The sequence below is a fragment of the Eschrichtius robustus genome, chromosome 20 (genome assembly GCF_028021215.1).
Source record: "Eschrichtius robustus isolate mEscRob2 chromosome 20, mEscRob2.pri, whole genome shotgun sequence".
Taxonomy (NCBI): Eukaryota; Metazoa; Chordata; class Mammalia; order Artiodactyla; family Eschrichtiidae; genus Eschrichtius; species Eschrichtius robustus.
This window is the reverse complement of record NC_090843.1, coordinates 42,874,498-42,896,314: the sequence shown is the minus strand read 5'-3', so window position 1 is coordinate 42,896,314 and position 21,817 is coordinate 42,874,498. Positions and strand designations below refer to the sequence as shown.

At 35.4% G+C, this 21,817-nt stretch overlaps 1 protein-coding gene across 1 annotated transcript in view; it reads right to left on the bottom strand.

The window, feature by feature from the left end:
- INTS2 (integrator complex subunit 2) overlaps positions 1 to 21,817 on the bottom strand; it is a 56,920-nt gene that overhangs the window by 21,950 nt on the left and 13,153 nt on the right. The window contains exons 10-15 of the mRNA XM_068529681.1: positions 17,539 to 17,610; positions 17,336 to 17,450; positions 15,454 to 15,522; positions 12,964 to 13,098; positions 11,637 to 11,813; positions 10,357 to 10,465 (exon numbers count right to left, since the gene is read on the bottom strand). Coding sequence (XP_068385782.1) covers positions 10,357 to 10,465; positions 11,637 to 11,813; positions 12,964 to 13,098; positions 15,454 to 15,522; positions 17,336 to 17,450; positions 17,539 to 17,610 — 677 coding nt within the window. The remainder of the gene's footprint in view (positions 1 to 10,356; positions 10,466 to 11,636; positions 11,814 to 12,963; positions 13,099 to 15,453; positions 15,523 to 17,335; positions 17,451 to 17,538; positions 17,611 to 21,817) is intronic.

Below are 21,817 nucleotides of genomic sequence, written 5' to 3'. Positions count from 1 at the left end.
AATAACAGTCAATACTGCAAAAAAATTGGCACTCACATCTTATACAAATGTCTTATACAAAACATCTATAATGTTATAACCTATCTGGAAAGCAATATGGCAATTTGTTTTTTTAAATCTTATAATTCCAAAATCTTTGATTTAGTAGTTTGGTCCTAAGGACAGAAATAAGTATACCTGTATACAGAGTTAGCTCTAAGGATATTCATTCCACCACTCTCTATAATGGCAAAATGTGGAAATAATTTAAATGTCCAACAATAAGGAATTTGTTAAGTAATGGTACGTATTTATGAAGAAATATTATATAGCTATTAAAAATCATGTTTCAGAAAAAAATTTACTAAATAGGCAAATGTGTAAAGTGTATTATTAAAAAGGGTAGATTAAAAACATATGATTCCAACTTTGTGAAAGTTATCATATGTGCAAAGACTAAAGGGTTTTCTAGCAAAATTCTATGGTGATTACCTCTGGGCAGCAGAATTATGGGTGGTTTTACTTTGGTCTTTGTACATTTTTCACTTCCTCAATTTCCTCCAGTAAACACGCTTTTAATAAATGTTTTTATTTTAAAAGCCAGTTCTTTTGCATTAAGATAGGAAAGTAATTAAGTAAATAATGAAATAAGTTTAAGATTCTTATACTGTTACTCTACACTACAGTCATTTAACTCTTAGAACCTTTTTTGGTCAAACTTGATTTTACAGCACTGAAACTTCAAGCTGCCAAGAAAAAACATCCGCCAATGTTTGCTTAAAGGTTTCTGCATTTTGATAGAGGCAGAGTTAACTTTCTTCTGGGAAGAAAATAATTAACTATCGAGTGCAAAGAAAAACTTCAAGTTCAGGAATTCAGAGGCAGTAAATATTACAGTTTCCCAAATACCACAGTATGTGTCTTGTTCTGCTGCTGACAAAGAAGGAAACTTCACACGAAACGGGACAGAAGCAGAAAAGGCAGCCAGACCCTGTTTTTAAATGAAGTTAAGCTTGAGGGAGAGAGTTAAGCAAGTAATGCTTTTAGCTACTTAAGAGTGAGACTACAGCAACAGTCAGCTCTACCCACCACCAGAGCCTCCCATCGAGCCTCTTAGATAGCCTCAACCACCAGAGGACAGACAGCAGAAGCAAGAAAAACTACAATCCTGCAGCCTGTGGACCAAAAACCACAGTTACAGAAAGATAGAGAAGATGAAAAGGCAGAGGGCTATGTACCAGATGAAGGAACAAGAAAAAACCCCAGAAAAACAACTAAATGAAGTGGAGATAGGCAACCTTCCAGAAAAAGAATTCAGAATAATGATAGTGAAGATGATCCAGGACCTCGGAATAAGAATGGAGGCAAAGATCGAGAAGATGCAAGAAATGATTAACAAAGACCTAGAAGAATTAAAGAACAAACAAACAGAGATGACCAATACAATAACTCAAATGAAAACTACACTAGAAGGAATCAGTAGCAGAATAACTGAGGCAGAAGAACGGATAAGTGACCTGGAAGACAGAATGGTGGAATTCACTGCTGCGGAACAGACTAAAGAAAAAAGAATGAAAAGAAATGAAGACAGCCTAAGAGACCTCTGGGACAACATTAACCACGCAACCACATTCGCATTATAGGGGTCCCAGAAGGAGAAGAGAGAGAGAAAGGACCAGAGAAAATATTTGAAGAGATTATAGTCGAAAACTTCCCTAACATGGGAAAGGAAATAGCCACCCAAGTCCAGGAAGCGCAGAGAGTCCCATACAGAATAAACCCAAGGAGAAACACGCCGAGACACATAGTAATCAAAGTGGCAAAAATTAAAGACAAAGAAAAATTATTGAAAGCAGCAAGGGAAAAACGACAAATAACATACAAGGGAACTCCCATAAGGTTAACAGCTGATTTCTCAGCAGAAACTCTGCAAGCCAGAAGGGAGTGGCATGATATACTTAAAGTGATGAAAGGGAAGAACGTACAACCAAGATTACTCTACCCGGCAAGGATCTCATTTAGATTTGATGGAGAAATCAGAAGCTTTACAGACAAGCAAAAGCTAAGAGAATTCAGCACCACCAAACCAGCTCTACAGCAAATGCTAAAGGAACTTCTCTAAGTGGGAAACAAAAGAGAAGAAAAGGACCTACAAAAACAAACCCAAAACAATTAAGAAAATGGTCATAGGAACATACATATCGATAATTACCTTAAACGTGAATGGATTAAATGCCCCAACCAAAAGACATAGACTGGCTGAGTGGATACAAAAACAAGACCCATATATATGCTGTCTACAAGAGACCCACTTTAGACCTAGGGACACATACAGACTGAAAGTGAGGGGCTGGAAAAAGATATTCCATGCAAATGGAAATCAAAAGAAAGCTGGAGTAGCTATACTCATATCAGATAAAATAGACTTTAAAATAAAGAATGTTACAAGAGACAAGGAAGGACACTACATAATGATCCAGGGATCAATCCAAGAAGAAGATATAACAATTATAAATATATATGCACCCAACATAGGAGCACCTCAATACATAAGGCAACTGCTAACAGCCATAAAAGAGGAAATCGACAGTAACACAATAATAGTGGGGGACTTTAACACCTCACTTACACCAATGGACAGATCATCCAAAATGAAAATAAATAAGGAAACAGAAGCTTTAAATGACACAATAGACCAGATAGATTTAATTGATATATATAGGACATTCCATCCAAAAACAGCAGATTACACGTTCTTCTCAAGGGCGCACGGAACATTCTCCAGGATAGATCACATCTTGGGTCACAAATCAAGCCTCAGTAAATTTAAGAAAATTGAAATCATATCAAGCATCTTTTCTGACCACAACGCTATGAGATTAGAAATGAATTACAGGGAAAAAAACGTAAAAAAGACAAACACATGGAGGCTAAACAATACGTTACTAAATAACCAAGAGATCACTGAAGAAATCAAAGAGGAAATAAAAAAATACCTAGAGACAAATGACAATGAAAACACGACGACCCAAAACCTATGGGATGCAGCGAAAGCAGTTCTAAGAGGGAAGTTTATAGCTATACAAGCCTACCTAAAGAAACAAGAAAAATCTCAAGTAAACAATCTAACCTTACACCTAAAGAAACTAGAGAAAGAAGAACAAACAAAACCCAAAGTTAGCAGAAGGAAAGAAATCATAAAGATCAGAGCAGAAATAAATGAAATAGAAACAAAGAAAACAATAGCAAAGATCAATAAAACTAAAAGTTGGTTCTTTGAGAAGATAAACAAAATTGATAAGCCATTAGCCAGACTCATCAAGAAAAAGAGGGAGAGGACTCAAATCAATAAAATCAGAAATGAAAAAGGAGAAGTTACAACAGACACCGCAGAAATACAAAGCATCCTAAGAGACTACTACAAGCCAATAAAATGGACAACCTGGAAGAAATGGACAAATTCTTAGAAAGGTATAGCCTTCCAAGACTGAACCAGGAAGAAACAGAAAATATGAACAGACCAATCACAAGTAATGAAATGGAAACTGTGATTAAAAATCTTCCAACAAACAAAAGTCCAGGACCAGATGGCTTCACAGGTGAATTCTATCAAACATTTAGGGAAGAGCTAACACCCATCCTTCTCAAACTCTTCCAAAAGTTTGCAGAGGAAGGAACACTCCCAAACTCATTCTATGAGGCCACCATCACCCTGATACCAAAACCAGACAAAGACACTACAAAAAAAGAAAATTACAGACCAATATCACTGATGAATATAGATGCAAAAATCCTCAACAAAATACTAGCAAACAGAATCCAACAACACATTAAAAGGATCATACACCACGATCAAGTGGGATTTATCCCAGGGATGCAAGGATTCTTCAATATACGCAAATCAATCAATGTGATACACCATATTAACAAATTGAAGAATAAAAACCATATGATCATCTCAATAGATGCAGAAAAAGCTTTTGACAAAATTCAACACCCATTTATGATAAAAACTCTCCAGAAAGTGGGCATAGAGGGAACCTACCTCAACATAATAAAGGCCATATATGACAAACCCACAGCAAACATCATTCTCAATGGTGAAAAACTGAAAGCATTTCCTCTAAGATCAGGAACGAGACAAGGATGTCCACTCTCACCACTATTATTCAACATAGTTCTGGAAGTCCTAGCCACGGCAATCAGAGAAGAAAAAGAAATAAAAGGAATACAAATTGGAAAAGAAGAAGTAAAACTGTCACTGTTTGCGGATGACGTGATACTATACATAGAGAATCCTAAAACTGCCACCAGAAAACTGCTAGAGCTAATTAATGAATATGGTAAAGTTGCAGGATACAAAATTAATGCACAGAAATCTCTTGCATTCCTATACACTAATGACGAAAAATCTGAAAGAGAAATTATGGAAACACTCCCATTTACCATTGCAACAAAAAGAATAAAATACCTAGGAATAAACCTACCTAGGGAGACAAAAGACCTGTATGCAGAAAACTATAAGACACTGATGAAAGAAATTAAAGATGATACCAACAGATGGAGAGATATACCATGTTCTTGGATTGGAAGAATCAACATTGTGAAAATGAGTATACTACCCAAAGCAATCTACAGATTCAATGCAATCCCTATCAAATTGCCAATGGCATTTTTTACGGAGCTAGAACAAATCATCTTAAAATTTGTATGGAGACACAAAAGACCCCGAATAGCCAAAGCAGTCTTGAGGCAAAAAAATGGAGCTGGAGGAATCAGACTCCCTGACTTCAGACTATACTACAAAGCTACAGTAATCAAGACTATATGGTACTGGCACAAAAAGAGAAACATAGATCAATGGAACAAGATAGAAAGCCCAGAGATTAACCCACGCACCTATGGTCAACTAATCTATGACAAAGGAGGCAAAGATATACAATGGAGAAAAGACAGTCTCTTCAATAAGTGGTGCTGGTAAAACTGGACAGCTACATGTAAAAGAATGAAATTAGAATACTCCCTAACACCATACACAAAAATAAACTCAAAATGGATTAGAGACCTAAATATAAGACTGGACACTATAAAACTCTTAGAGGAAAACATAGGAAGAACACTGTTTGACATAAATCACAGCAAGATCTTTTTTGATCCACCTCCTAGAGTAATGGAAATAAAAACAAAAATAAACAAGTGGGACCTAATGAAACTTCAAAGCTTTTGCACAGCAAAGGAAACCATAAACAAGACGAAAAGACAACCCTCAGAATGGGAGAAAATATTTGCAAATGAATCAACGGACAAAGGATTAATCTCCAAAATATATAAACAGCTCATGCAGCTCAATATTAAAGAAACAAACACCCCAATCCAAAAATGGGCAGAAGACCTAAATAGACATTTCTCCAAAGAAAACATACAGACGGCCACGAAGCACACGAAAAGCTGCTCAACATCACTAATTATTAGAGAAATGCAAATTAAAACTACAATGAGGTATCACCTCACTCCTGTTAGAATGGGCATCATCAGAAAATCTACAAACAACAAATGCTGGAGAGGGTGTGGAGAAAAGGGAACCCTCTTGCACTGTTGGTGGGAATGTAAATTGATACAGCCACTATGGAGAACAATATGGAGGTTCCTTAAAAAACTAAAAATAGAATTACCATATGACCCAGCAATCCCACTACTGGGCATATACCCAGAGAAAACCGTAATTCAAAAAGACATATGCACCCGAATGTTCATTGCGGCACTATTTACAATAGCCAGGTCATGGAAGCAACCTAAATGCCCATCAACAGACGAATGGATAAAGAAGTTGTGGTACATATATACAATGGAATATTACTCAGCCATAAAAAGGAACGAAATTGAGTCATTTGTTGAGACGTGGATGGATCTAGAGACTGTCATACAGAGTGAAGTAAGTCAGAAAGAGAAAAACAAATATCGTATATTAATGCATGTATGTGGAACCTAGAAAAATGGTACAGATGAGCCAGTTTGCAGGGCAGAAGTTGAGACACAGATGTAGAGAATGGACATATGGACACCAAAGGGGGAAAACTGTGGTGGGGTGGGGATGGTGGTGTGCTGAATTGGGCGATTGGGATTGACATGTATACACTGATGTGTATAAAATTGATGCCTAATAAGAACCTGCAGTATAAAAAAACAAACAAAACAACTAATACTAAACTTTCATTGGGTTATTTGCATGGAAATATGTTAATATAAATGTTTCAGACATTACATGAAATTTCTAAAAATCTTATATTTGTATTTGTATGGAAATATGTATGGAAATATGTTAATATAAATGTTTCAGACGTTACATGAAATTTCTAAAAATCTTATATGTTCTGGTATAATGTTATAAGTAATAATCCTAGTTATTACTTTAAAATGTATATCTCAGAAATAACTAATTTTCTTGTCAACTGCATTATTATGAACTTTCATCAAATCTTTAACCGTGGTCATTTTTAAGTCTTTTGTCATTTACAGACAGTTCTGGGTGTACTCTGATGATTTTGCAAATATGTTCCTATAAAAGGGTTTCATCTTCAAGAAATTCATGGAAAAGACTCTGACAAGTACAGGTTTCTGGTAACTGACTGTACTGCTGAACTGAATGAATAAGCATTTTCAGAACTCTAATGAAAAACTGATGAACTCATAAAAGTGCTAACAAAAGATCAAGATGAAAAAAAAAATTAATTACATGGGACTGAGTGAACTGATGAGGATGAGTATAATTTTTGTGACTTTCTGTCTGAATTAAAAAAAAAAAATCCCACAAGGACTCAGAGGCAAAGAATATACAAATCAATTTTCACTGCAAAGTAAAGGAGCTGTTGCAGTGGAGGATTACTGGACTGAATGTCAATATTATGACATAGTATGAGTGTGTTTCATGTTTGGTAATTGCAATCATTGTTGCTTTTGTTGTGGTCATCCATGTACAATGCTTGGTGTCAGTCTATTTATCTCTTGTAAAAATAAAATACAGTGTGTGTGTGTGGAAAAAAAAAAAAAAAAAGAGTGAGACTGTGTTTAGGATCCCACTGGCTGCTTTAAGAGCAGATAAACAGTTTCTCATATGTTCAATATTCATTAGTATTGTTTTTACTTCAAAAGCATGTAAAAATAAACTTTTACCTAGTAATAAAGTCTTCAGATGTAATAAATAGGAAACACTCTTTTAAGTATAAAAACTGGAAATATAATGGTAATGCTCATATTTTAATTGGGTATTAGTACACAGGGATTTATTATATTATCATTTCTTACACATATTCTTTTGGATCAATACACTATTTAACTAAAATTAATATATACACATGTATTATAAATATTTTAAAATAAATCAAAAATATGCATATGTGAAAAAAGATGTATATATACAAACACATTTTTTAATGACTATGATATTCTAATACTTGGCTCTATCTCAAGTGTCAGAATTCCATATTTGAGCTTCTACAGCTACCTGGTGGCTGCTGATAATGTTTAATATAAAGGCCAAAACCACAGACCAGTTAACAAGGTACTGAAACTACGACAAAACTTCACAGGTAGGAATAAATTTGAGGAAGAATACTTATCTTTTTTGGCTGTGGAAAAGCAAAATTCTCTCATGTTGTGACATATTCTCCAATTATTTATTCCCTGTGGAGATAAGAAACTAGACTAGAAAAAAATCTCCTGAACTATGGGAAAAAATTCTCCAAGGAAAGGCTGATCCCTCCATTTGTCTTCTACATCCCATCTCCTCTCACCTATCAAGGATATCCCTCCAGGGATTCTCTCATCAGCCTTCCCTCTCTACTAGATTACGCCCAACAGAATACAAACATTCTCTTAGCTCTTTCACCTTAAAAAGAAAAGAAAAAAAAAAGTCCTCTCCTGACCTCATTTTCCTCTCCAATTATCACATTCATTTCTCTCCTTCTCTTTACAATTCCTCAAAAGAACTGTCTGTACTCACTGTCTCCAGTATATCTCCTCTAATTTTCTTTTGAATCCACTACAATCAGGCTTTCATCCTAAAAAAAAGTGTTAACTTTACTAATAAAACTGTAAAGGTCAAAGGACCTCCAGCAAGCTATATGCGGTCATCAGCTGAGTCCTAACCTTACTTGATCCATCAACATCATTTGACACAGGTGATCTCTCTCTCCTCTTTGAAACATTCTTTCCTTGGCATCCAGGACAACACATCCTCCTGAGTCTCCTCCCACACCTTCCCGTTTGGTAATCTTACTTAATGTCATGATTTTAAATACCATATATATGCTGAAGAATCTCAAAGCTTCAGTGCTGGTATCTCCCCTAAATTCTAGGCCAGTATTTACAACTGTTTCCATAACATCCCCACTTGAAAGTCTATCAGACATCTCAAACTCCACACGTCCAAAACTAGCTCCTGATCCCCCACAGACCTGCTCATTTATTTCAGTCTATAGCCATTTTATAGGTTAGGCCAAAAGCCTCCACATCAGCCTTGGCTCCTGTCTCTCAAACCTCATGAATCCATCAGCAAAACCTCTCAGCTCTACCTTCAAAATACATATACAGGGACTTCCCTGGTGGTGCAATGGTTAAGAATCTGCCTGCCAATGCAGCGGACACGGTTCGATCCCTGGTCCAGGAAGATCACACATGCCACAGAGCAACTAAGCCCCTGCACCACTACTGAGCCTGCGCTCTACAGCCCGCGAACCGCAACTACTGGGCCCACACGCCACAACTACTGAAGCCCACATGCCTAGAGCCCGTGCTCCGCAACAAGAGAAGCCACCACAATGAGAAGCCAGTGCACCACAACGAAGAGTAGCCCCCTCTCGCCACAACTAGAGACAAGCCTGCGCGCAGCAATGAAGACCCAGCGCAGCCAAAAAAAAAAAAGAAAAAAAAATACATATACACTGCTACCAGTCCAGACCACCACCATCTTTTGCCTAGAATCTTGGAAAAACCTAACAACTTTCCTCTAATCTCCCAGTTCCTTTTCAAAGACTCAATCCAGGCTGGGTTGTACTCCTAACCTAAAATCCTTAACTTTCCAATTAAGATCCATCAGACTATTGCATAAAGAACAGCAGCTTCACACGAACACAGGGTTGAACTGAGCATGTCACTGGGGACTGGGATACATAATCTTTAAAGGTTCTTCCAGTCCAAAAAATTCTGAGTGACCTGTTAATTCTGCATGGTATATACACAAAAGTTGGCTACACTAGTCTCTGTACTTTTCTGTATTAAGATTTTTTTTTTTGCTAGACATTAATTTAAACAAAAACTAAGGGTGTATCTTAGTCCTCTGCTACAGTATTAAAGGTCTGAGTTCTCCCCAGAATACCTCCTCGTAACTCATTCCCCTACTATCCATTAAACCACAAGTGTCATATTCCTTAACAGAATTCATTACATGTGGATAAAAGTGGGAGACTATTACCTAATGCTTATTATTAGCCCATCTTGTCCTGATATGACAAAGACTATAATTACAGTTGTGGTATATCATCTGTACAACCCTAACACCTGTAGTCAGAAAAGAAAGCAGCTGAGAAATTCACAGAATACTTAAAACACAATACTTCGGAAAAATAAAAGAAACTGATCTGCCACACACTGAACAGTAACTTTAATTTACAGCTTTCAAAAAGTAAAACCACTCAGCTATGACAAATTAACCTCCCTTAAAAGAATTCTCCCTGCATTATATACTCAATGCCTACGACTTTTTAATGACACTCTTTTTGTTTCAAATATGGAACTAAATACATTTAACAAGGCTAAAATACAGGTGAATATTCTTTTTCAAATAGAGGAAAACATACTACTTTATACTGATATCATCTATGCTAAATCTAACCTTCTGATATTATATGAAATAGCTAAGTCTGAAAGCCTAGTTCGGTGATAATTTCAATGGCAAAGGAAAACCTACTATTGGTTTTTTTCTATTGCTTTTAGATTGTTACTTTTCACACTAATGGAAGGAAGAATAGGGCACAGATTGAAATCAAGCAAAAATATTTCAGTTGCAGTTCCTTTAGGTTTATCTCTTAATTTACGTTTAGTTAGTAAGGTCACTAAAATTGTTAAAATACAGACAATTCAGTTATCCATTAATTCAGGCTGCTAAAAGCAGCACTGAGCCTTAAGTGGTGATTATATGCCTACACATACATGTATTTATGCATCAGAGTACACAATGCCTCCATTGCAAAGACTGTAGAATGATGCTGGAGCTTGTTAGAATATTTGACCTTATTTTCTCATACAGCAGCCTAGAAAGTAACAAAATATAAGCAAATAAGATGAACTATCACTAGAAACATTCGCCTATGGACAACTTACCTAAAGTCTTTGTGTTTGCTAGGAGAGCTTCTTCGTAAGACAGTGTATAATAAAGCACCAAAAGCTGTGCTGTGATACTGAAACGCTGATTAAGGCGGATGTTGTCACCCTGAAGGTAATATTATAAATACTTTAAAATACTGTTAAATTTCATGAGTGCTCTTTGATAGCAAAAGCATTCAAAATAGATTATTCAGTGTTGCTGCTCCCAAGCTCAAACAAGTTGAGAGAAATGTTGCTGCGTTCGCATTAAACTCAAAGAGACAACTTGAAGTCTAAGTTAAATTTGAGATGGCTTGGGAGATGAAAAGCAACATGCTTAACAGTTTTTAAGATAGGAAGGGGCTTCCCTGGTGGCACGGTGGTTAAGAATCCGCCTGCCAATGCAGGGGACAGGGGTTCGAGCCCTGGTCCGGGATGATCCCACATGCCGTGGAGCAACTAAGCCCGTGCACCACAACTACTGAGCCCACGTGCCACAACTACTGAGCCCACGCGCCCTAGAGCCCGTGCTCAGCAACAAGAGAAGCCACCGCAACGAGAAGCCCATGCACTGCAACGAAGAGTAGCCCCCGCTCACTGCAACTAGAGAAAGCCCACGTGCAGCAACAAAGACCCAACGCAGCCAAAAATAAATAATTTTTTTAAAAAGTTACTGTTTTTAAAAAAAAAAAGAATATAGGAAAAAAAAGGCAACAGCAGTCCCATCAGGCTGCTTCTCAAAAAGCTTTACAGGAGTCTCAAGTATTATCTGAAATTACCATGAAGAAAATAATTCCTAAAAATGATATTGTACAGTTAAGTATATTTGGAGAAAAAAGATTTTCTTCAAGTTTTCCATTAATAATCTAGGTAGATCTTAGATCCCCAGGAAACTAAACAAAGCTGGTTGAATGTGTTGAAATGTCATGTAGTCCGTTGTTAAACACACAACTTCCACAGCACTCCTTAAGCTTTAAAATGGAGCTCTTGGGACTTCCCTGGCGGTCCAGTTGTTAAGACTTCATACTCCCAATGCAAGGGGCACAGCGCGGCCAAAAAAAAAAAAAAGGAAAATGGAGCTCTTGAAAGAATTCCTCGAAAAGTGCCTATTCAACAAACTACTTGGAACTAATACCATTCTTTTAATATTTATAAGTGATCTAAAAAAACTGAATACCATCTTAAATTCAGAACCACCTAGAAGTTGTTCTCCTCTAATCATCAGGGAAAAAACATGGAGTCAGTCCAAAGAATAAAAGAAAAATAAGCTAATAAATGTAGAAAAGCCACTATTTTACCCCAATGACTCCTTGGAAAATATTGAGTATCTCCTGTTCTGTGACTGGCTGATTTGTGGCTTCTGGATTAGATTTAGATGCAGGAGTAAGTATAGAATTTATGTACACGTCAATCAGAGGAAGTAATTGAGGATGGAGTGGAGTGGAAGTTTCACAGAGCTGTCTATAAATCCAGTCCTAAAAAAGAAGGTTACAGGCACCAAATCAATTATGGCAATAAGAAAAAGCAAGCAAAATTTTAAAAGCACATATAATTTTACATGATTTATGAATCAGTGAAACTCACTATTAACTTTTAGCAGTTATTAAATATATTATCCAGTTTCACAGCTGTCTTTGATTTAAAAATAGGAAATACTTTTATACCCTAAAGTTGAGAATACCGTGAAGTGGAAGATAAATCTAAAATGATGAGTTTGAGTTTTGAGTTTGGACTTTGGGTTTTTAATCTATCAGTTTTCAAGTAGTGGGGAAAACACTGTTAAGTCCCTTCTATATCTGTATTTAGAGCACCATATGTGTTGCTGTAGAAGACCCCACAACAGAAAGAGATTTAGGGAGAGGGACAGTTCTTCACAACAAACCCTCAGACAGATTAAGAAAGTGACTCTGACAACCATTTATGGGAGATTAACTATCTACACAAATAGAGGCCAAGAAGAAATGCTGGGTGTGCATTTGGACTCTTAATTCTTATCTATTATATTGCTAAAAATATAAAGAAGCAGAAGGTACAATCAAGATGGAAAATAACTTCACTAAATCATGATAACAAGGATAATTAAATGTGATATATCAATGTATATATTGTTCATGGTTCTTTATAAATAAAATTGCCTCTTAGAAATGGTCCAAACAGATTTCTTTTACCTCCTGGGGTTCAGCCTTTTCTTTAGAGGACCTTTTAACTGTTTGGTATAGACAACTACATAACAAATTGAAAACATACCAAAAATATATTCAAGTTAGATGTTAGATGTCCTTATGACAAATGTACAAATACTGGTCATGGCTAACCAGCAACTTTCTCAGTTTGGTGAACAAAACCAAAGTACAGAAATGGCAATTTTTACTAAGGTTTAATGAAATAGCTAAACGATATTACTGAGAAATTAAAAGGTACTAGTGTACATTTTGTAAATAACTGAACAGTTATACTGCTTTAAAAGTCTGAAATTGAGAGCCTAATTACTATAACTATATAAACGACTAGTAACTAGACACACTTCACACACGAAACCCACAGTAAAGGTCTACAGACTGAAACAGAACTGGGAAGAAAGCATTAACTTAGGTTGTAGCTTGAAATATAAGTGTAAGGTCATACTTTTATTGATACTTTGTGCTTTGTAAAGGAACGACTCCTCAGAAGCTGGTAAATACAATGAATAGGCAAAAATCCAGTAATGTTGGCACTCAGGTTGCTGGTGACAGGGACACGAACTGCATGAGCTGTGACAACCTACAAGGGAAAAATAGTATTAATACATATGACAGAACCAAATATAAAATTATTCTGAAAGAGGGAGGATTAGCCAGGTAGACTGTCAAAACTTAATACAAATGTGGTCCTCAGGAAGGAATGATAAAAACCAATTATTACGTGATTTAATTATTTTTGAGTGATGAGGTAGCATCATACATTTAGGTATTTGTAAAGTTCTCTACATTTTAAAATTTGCTTTTGAACACAGATATGTTGACGGGGGTTAGAGTAAGATTAAAAAATATATAAAATTTGGAATCATAAAATCTGGGCTCAATGACTTTAGCTAAGTCATTTTATCTTCTGAGTCTATTTTCACATCTACAAAACGAGACAGTATTGTCTTACTTGGCTTCAAAAGGTTTTTGCGAGAGGGAAATAAATTTCTTTGGAAAAATATATGTGACTTATGAAGTATCACATAAATATAAACAGGAATTTTTATTGTTATTCTCATTGTGCCACTAATTGTCTTTCAGAGACCCTCCCCAAAGGTGTCTTCCAGTTAGTTCAAACTAAACACATGAAAAATAACTTATGAGTCTCCTACATCCTATGTGTGACTGTTATGTGGGAGTGTATGTGCATTGAGGGGAGAGGGCAGAGTTTGGTACAGGAATGAGAATTTTTTTTGGCTGCGCTGCACAGCTTGCATGATCTTAGTTCCCTGACCAGGGATTGAACCCACGCCCTTGGCAGTGAAAAGGCGGAGACCTAACCACTGGACTGCCAGGGAATTCCCGAGAATATTAATTAACCTAAAAGAAGCAACAATTACAGATCTATGAGTATTTTCAAATATTTCATTTTTTAAGATATACATATTTTTGTATTCTGAGATTTAAATTGATAAATGAACCTGGGAACTAATTTTATTTATTTGTTTTTTAAATTAATTAAATTATTTATTTATTTTTGGCTGCATTGGGTCTTCGTTGCGGTGCACGGGCTTCTCACTGCAGTGGCTTCTCTTACTGCAGAGCAGGGGCTCTAGGCACACGGGCTTCAGTAGTTGTGGCTTGCAGGCTCCAGAGCACAGGCTCAGAAGCTGTGGTGCATGGGCTTAGTTGCTCTGCAGCACGTGGGATCTTCCTGCACCAGGGATCGAACCCATGTCCCCTGCATTGGCAGGCGGATTCTTAACCACCACGCCACCAAGGAAGTCCCAGGAATTAATTTTAAATTTTAGCATAGTCTCCATCAAAGACAAAAACTCTAATTCAAAAAGATACACGCACCCCAATGTTCATGGCAACACTATTTACAATAGCCAAGACGTGGAAGTGACCTAAGTGTCCATCAACAGATGAATGGGGGGTGTGTGTGTGTGTGTGTGTGTGTGTGTTGGAATATTACTCAGCCATAAAAAAGAATGAAATAATGCCATTTTTATCAACATGGAATGACCTAGAGATTATCATACTAAGTGAAGTAAGTTAGAGAAAGAAAAATATTGTATGATATCACTTATATGTGGAATCTGAAAAACAGTACAAATGAACTTATTTACAAAATAGAAACAGACTCATAGACATAGAAAACAAACTTATGATTACCAAAGGGGAAGGACAGGGAGGGATAAATTGCGAGTATGGGATTAACAGATGCACAGTATCATATATAAAACAGATAAACAATAAGGATTTACTACATAGCACAGAAAACTATATTCAATATATTGTAATGAACTTTAATGGAAAAGAATAAAAAAAAGAATATAGATATATACACATATATATGTATAACCGTATCACTTTGCTGTATATCTAAAACTAACACAATATTGTAAATCATCTATAATTCAATTTTTAAAAAAGAAAAAAAAAAAAAAAGAATAGTCTCCATCACTGGAAAAATAAAATATCATTAGGATTACCCATGGACAAAAGTGCTGAAACTAAATAAGAACAGGTAAATACTAGAATAAGGAATTTAGACTCTAGCTTATCATCTAGTTAGACATGCACCTCACAGCTGAAAAGGTTTAAATAGGTTTCTGTTATTTTTCTCCTGACAATACCAGTTGATTACCCTATATGAGATTCCCTACCAAGAATATCTAAGACTATATTCTTAAGTGTCTATTCAGTCTCCAAAATATGTAAATATATTTATTACATGCTTTTGTATATAGTAAATAGCTTTAAAAGTAAATTTTAAATAGGATTATTCTTTACAAAAGTTTCTAAGATTAAATAAATCATCACTGGAAACTAAAAAGGAATTTTAAAACTATATAATGCTCCTAAACTGAAACATACAAGTTTTTCCCCAAAGAATGTTATAAAAGAAAGTTAAAGAAGTACCTAAGAATAAAGTTAAAAGAAGTACCTGCTCAGTAAAAATTTCCTGTGTGAAGATAGTCTTCATCCTGCTCAAGGAGCTTGGCTTAATTACAATCTAAAACAACCAAAAGAATTTCAACAGCATGTGAAAATAAAATATATAAAGCACAATTTTCTCTGGTAAATTTATTATCTAAAATGACTGTGATATATAAAATTAATGTTCAAATACTCTATTTCAGAAGTACTTCTCAAACCCAACGTTAAAATGTGGTTTTCCTCAGAAAATGAACCAACATATAAAAGTACTTAGTAAATATACCATTATTGGCATTTCAAGTCAGTGGGAAGAAGTGGATTATTCAATAAATGGAGGTAGGATAGCTATCTTTCTGGATAATACCTATAAAGATTTGCACATGACACCATACCCAAAATCAACTCCAAATGTATTAAAAATTTAAATTTAAAACATGAGGCCACAAAAACACTAAAAGAAAATATAGGTGACCGTTTCTATAAACCTAAGGAAAGAAAAACATTTCTAAGCAGAAAAACAAAGTAAGAACCACAAAAGAAATACTTACTATATTACACACATAGAAAATAATAATTTTCACATGGCAAAAAAGACTGGGAAAAATCAACTGCGACATATTATATTGTACTTCTCCAATTTTAAAGACAATAAGGATTATAAGATGCACCACAGATTTAATAGTAGCTTTTCAAGAAAAAAAGAGGTGAAACACTACCACATTAACATTACACTTCAACTGTAAAATGAATCCCAGTTTCAATATTGGGTAAAATATGTCTTGAAATCAATGAAATATTGGGTTGGCCAAAAAGTTCCTTCGGGTTTTTCCATAAGATGTTATAGGAAAACCGGAAGGAAATTTTTGGCCAACCCAATATGCTATATAAGGCATAACAGCATATCATTTACATATAAAGAGCCCTTCTGAATCAGTCAAAGGAAAAATAAATCAATACAAATCCCTATAGAAAAACTGGGACATCAACAAGTCTTTCACAAAAGATATAAACCAGCTAAAACACATAGATTTTTTAAAACTACCCAAAAAAACCTCTATATAAACTGTAACTATAAAAAATAATAATAATAACCATAGTTTCACTAGTAATCAAAGACATGCAAAATAAGTAAGACGATTTTTCACCATATTTGTAAAGATTAAAAAGAATGGTAATGCCCAGTGATGGTGAGAGTTTAGGAAAATAGGCACTCTCATTCACTAATAAGAACAGTTAAACTGGTATAATCTCTCTGGAAGATACTATGGCAATACACATTAAACAGCTTAACATCACCATACTTTTACTTAGTACTGCTTTCTAGAACTTCATCCTAATAATCCAAAAAGTGTTTGAAGATATGCATTTATGAGTGCCTGTGCATATATTTACATACATAAGGATATTCATCTAAGCATTATTCAGAAACTGGAAAATCTACATGGCAAATAAGAAAAGATCCATTAAGAATACCATGATCGGTCCATATGATGAACTACAATGCAGCCATTAAAAATTATATTGTATTAGAATATTTATGGATATGAGGAAGTGCTTATCATATATTGGTAAGTTCATTAAAATTACAAAATATGTATATCAATTTAAAGAAAGAACAGATACCAGACTATTAACAGTACCTGACATCTCTGAACATGGAATTACATCTTTCCCTTCTTTATTGTGTTTTCTAAGCTTTCTACATAGAACATCTATTATTCTTGTGAATAGTGTTTTCATAATGTATTTTTTTCTAAGAGCTCTTGATAGTTTCAAACTATTAAACAACTAAAATTATTTCAAAATGAAAACAATCTATTTACTTAACATTACAAGAAAGTGTCCAGCTTAGAAACACCATCTTTAGAAAGAAGATAAAAGGAAATTACCTTCATCCCCAAAGTAGAACAGACCAAGTCAATGATAGCACTAAGTTGGTTGCTATGAAAGTACATAGCAACCAATAATAACATCTCCCCAAAAGAAGCAGACACGCCTGAAGTACTGTTGAAACAGAAAAGAAAATATGAATTTCCAAAGAAAGGGATAAGAAAAACTTACTCAGCTAACTGAAACAAAAAAGTCATCTTACCTCTCAAAATAAGCTTCTTCTTTTATCATCCAACTTAGCCACACTACCATTAGCTGCTCCTGTTCAGGCGTACTATATAAAACATATCAGAAGTCACTGGTTTAAGTCAGATATACTAGCATAAGAATAAAATATCATTCTGGAATTATTTTTGGTAGAAATTATTTTTTCCTCAAAATAATGGCTTGTTGAATTGGCCATTAATTGTCATTGAGATATGAAGCAGTTCTACAGAAGAAGAATGAGAACCTTTACTTTTCTCTATGAATATGAATAGTCAAACCCTCTCAAAGTCTCAGTTACTGCATTTGAAGGTTGGAGAGAGTAAACGTCCTCACATTCCTTGGAAAAACAAAGGTCCTTTGGGACTAAAATGTTAGGATAGCTGATACTTATTCCATATAGAAAAAAATCTAGTGTTAAAACTTAATCATCAAAAAGTCACAAACTGAGTACAAGGACAGTAATAACTCAGACCATCTTCTACCTGGAAAATGAAATTTAGTTTATAGAAGCATTTTGAGCAGAACTCAAAATTACAGAGAAAAAAGTGATCACTATTCAAAAAGTAAAAAGAAACAGCCAGGGGCTCATCAGATATGAAAAATGGTTATAAAAACACACCAACAAGAATGACTTGTTTAAAGGGAATAATTTTGATTTGTAAAAATAATTTTCATTGATCTCCTTCTACTTCATTGCAGTGTAAACAGGTAAAACAAAAAGCAACCACAAAGCCTGCTACCCAAAGCTAAGAAAATTAAAAAGGTCATTCTCAACCACACCTAAGTCATTCCACTAATAAGAGACAGTGTTACGTAGTAGAAAGATTACAGCCTTTAGAGCCTGCCAGATCTGAGTGGGAATCCCATCTCTGCTAATCACTGTTAGTGTGACCCTGAACAAGAAATTTAAATAATCTTTTTGAACTTCAGCTCTCCTACCTATAATATAAAGATAAAAATACCCACCTTACAGAAGTAATGAGGATTAGAGACAATGCTTAGAAATTACTTCAGGTTTTATATATATATATATATATAACTGAATCACTTTGCTATATACCAGAAAATAACACAACATTGTAAATCAACTATACTTTAATAAAATAAATTTTAAAAAAAAGAAAGAAATTACTTCAGGTAAAGAGAAAAGAAAGTACTTCCTTTCACGTACTTAATTTCATACCTTCCTGAAACACACAATTCAAACTACATTAAAGGGATTTTTCTTAAAAGGCATAAATGCATAGGATGATGATGAGGGACAACAACACAAAATATTGGAAGCCAGAGCCAATACGGATGAGTGATAACTGACTTAGCAGACCCGAGAAAGCAGAATACTAAACTGACAGGTGGGAAAACCAATCTACCACTTATACCACAGAATCCCCAAAGGCCTCAGAAACTGACAGCTCCAGGCAGTTCTGGGAGTGAGAATGAAGACAGAGACTAAATATAGACAGTCTATATGAGCAGTAGACCTCCAAATCACCTCCATTCTACACAACTAGATGAATACCCATCCCCCAGTAGAGAGGAGACCAGAGATTTATTCTCTGGATATGGTAAAAGAGGGTGTCTCTGAACTGACGGACAATCAGGGATATCTAGAGCACCTTTCTGAAAGTAGAAGAATTATGTGAATGATTATACTGCAGTCTGAGATCTCCCAGCCCTTAACCCTCACTTTATTTATAACTTTGCTTATGGATCTCCTGTTAGGCCTCCACTCCCCAAGCAAGACAATAGTCTTCTCTAAGACTCTGAAAAGCCCAAGAGTTTCCCATCTACGCATTCAGAAGTTCTAACCTGCTTTTTAGTTTCCCACTCTTAAATATGAACAATCAAGAATTACCAAACCTCTGAAAAAAAGCTTCTAACTTGAAAAATTGAGAACAAAAAAAGGCAGAAAAAAAGAAACTTAGAGAAAAGAAACAGAACAAATAAAACCCCTTCAATCATTATGATTAATATCAGAGAAACCATGCCACGATGAAGCAGTAGACACTATAAAAAAGAAACGATCAGAATAAAAAAGAGCTCTTAGAAATTAAAAACTAAATAGGATTAGAGGACAAGGTTGAGAACAAATCCTAAAAGGCAGTATAGGCAGTATCTTTTTGAGGTGACTGAAATATTCTAAAATTAGATTGTGGTAATGGTTGCATGATTTTGTAAATATACTAAAAACTATTAAATTGTACACTTTTTTTTTTATTCAGGAGGCAATGTAAGTTGTACACTTTAAAATGGGTGAATTTTATGGTATGTAAATTGTGTTTCAATAAAGCTGTTTTTTAAAATGCAGAACAAGACAAAGATAAGGAAAATAAGAAAGAGTAAGAAAATAAGATGATAATTTCAGGAAGTCCAATATCCAAATAAGAGGAGGTTTCAAACAGAGAAAACCCATGTGGTGGACATTACCAACAAATTAGTTCAAGAAAATTTCCTAGAACTGAACACTGTGAGTTCCCAGGTTAAAAGGGCTAACTAAATACCTAGGATGAGGGCATTCCCTGGAGGTCCAGTGGTTAGGACTCAAGAGCTCTCACTGCCAGGGCCCCAGGTTCGACCCCTGGTCGGGGAACTAAGATCCCACAAGCCATGTGGAGTGGCCAAAAAAAAAAAAAAAAAAAAAAAAAAAAAAAAAAAAAAAACCTAAGATGAAAGACAAAACAGACCCATACAAAAGCATATCATCCAGAAATTTCAAAACCCTAGGGACAAAAGGCTAATCCTACATGACTCCACATTTAAAAAGAACAAGCCACAAAAAGGACCAGGAATCAGAATGTCACCAGATTTCTCAACGGTAACACTGGAAGTTAGAAGACAATAGAGCAAGACTTTCAAAATTCTCAAAGGGAATAATTTCCAACTTAGAATTCTATACCCCATCAAACTGTCAATCAAGTGTCAAAGCAGAATAAAGACATTTCAGAAATACCCAGTCTTAAAATAATTTACCTCTCACATACCCATTCTAAAGAAGCAAAATGAGGGAGCAAATGAAAAAAGATGGAGGGACTTCCCTGGTAATCCGGTGGTTAAGACGCCACGCTCCAATGCAGGGGGCCCAGTTCGATCCCTGGTCAGGGAACTAGATCCCACATGCTGCAAATAAAAGATCCCACATGCTGCAACTAAAAGATCTCACATGCCACAACTAAAGATCCCACGTGCTGCAACTAAAGATCCCGCATGCCACAAGGAAGATCCCGAGTGCCTCAACTAAAACCCGGCACAGCCAAATAAATAACTAAATAAATAAATAAAAGAAAAAAGTAAAAAGATGGAGACATAAGATGCAGGAAACAGAAGACCCAACAAAGGAGAGCTGAAGCAAGTCCCCAAAATAATAGTGAAGAGCAATTCCCGGATGAGAGCTATGTATCAGGTGCAGAGGTAACCAGTTCAGATGGGAGGTCAAAATGTTCCAGGAGAGATTTCCTCAAGAAAATGAAACTGGCAGAATATCTAATGAATCTGAACATCTTGAGAGGAGGTTTAGATTGGCAGAGAGTTTGAGATTGCATTAACGTAAGCACATAAAATACAGAGCAAGTGAAAAACAAAGAACAAAAACACAGGATAATTATTAATGGAGAAACAAGTTTTGCAAAAGAAAAGTAATCATCTACTGCTTGGTTGAGCTCCCAGTAGTGTAACATAAACAACTATGTATTGGTCAAAGCAAAATCATAATAACTGTACTGGGAGAATGGGAAGATAGAAAGGATGTGTAGATATGTTGACAGAGAGAAAAGAGAGAACTAATTCCTCATTCTCATAGTGGGAAGTCAACAAATACTCCTAAAGCGAACAATCAGGATGTAGTGAATACAAACATGTTAATAAAGATGTGGTAGTAAAAACCAAAAGAATCAGCTAAAAGAACTGAAAGAAGCTGCCTCTAGGGAAGGGGAAACAGGGAGAGGGGGGAATAAGGACTACTATTTGCCTCAAATCTTGAAGAACTATTTTGACTCCTTTAAACAATGTGTACATGAAACTTTGATAAAGATAAATAAAATAACTGGCATACAGGAGATGCTACTGATATCCTTTTATTTTTTTATTTTTATTTTTTTAAGATTTAATTCTTTTTAATTATTTATTTATTTATTTATTTATTTATTTATGGCTGTGTTGGGTCTTCGTTTCTGTGCGAGGGCTTTCTCTAGTTATGGCAAGCGGGGGCCACTCTTCATCGCGGTGCGCGGGCCTCTCACTATCGCGGCCTCTCTTGTTGCGGAGCACAGCCTCCAGAC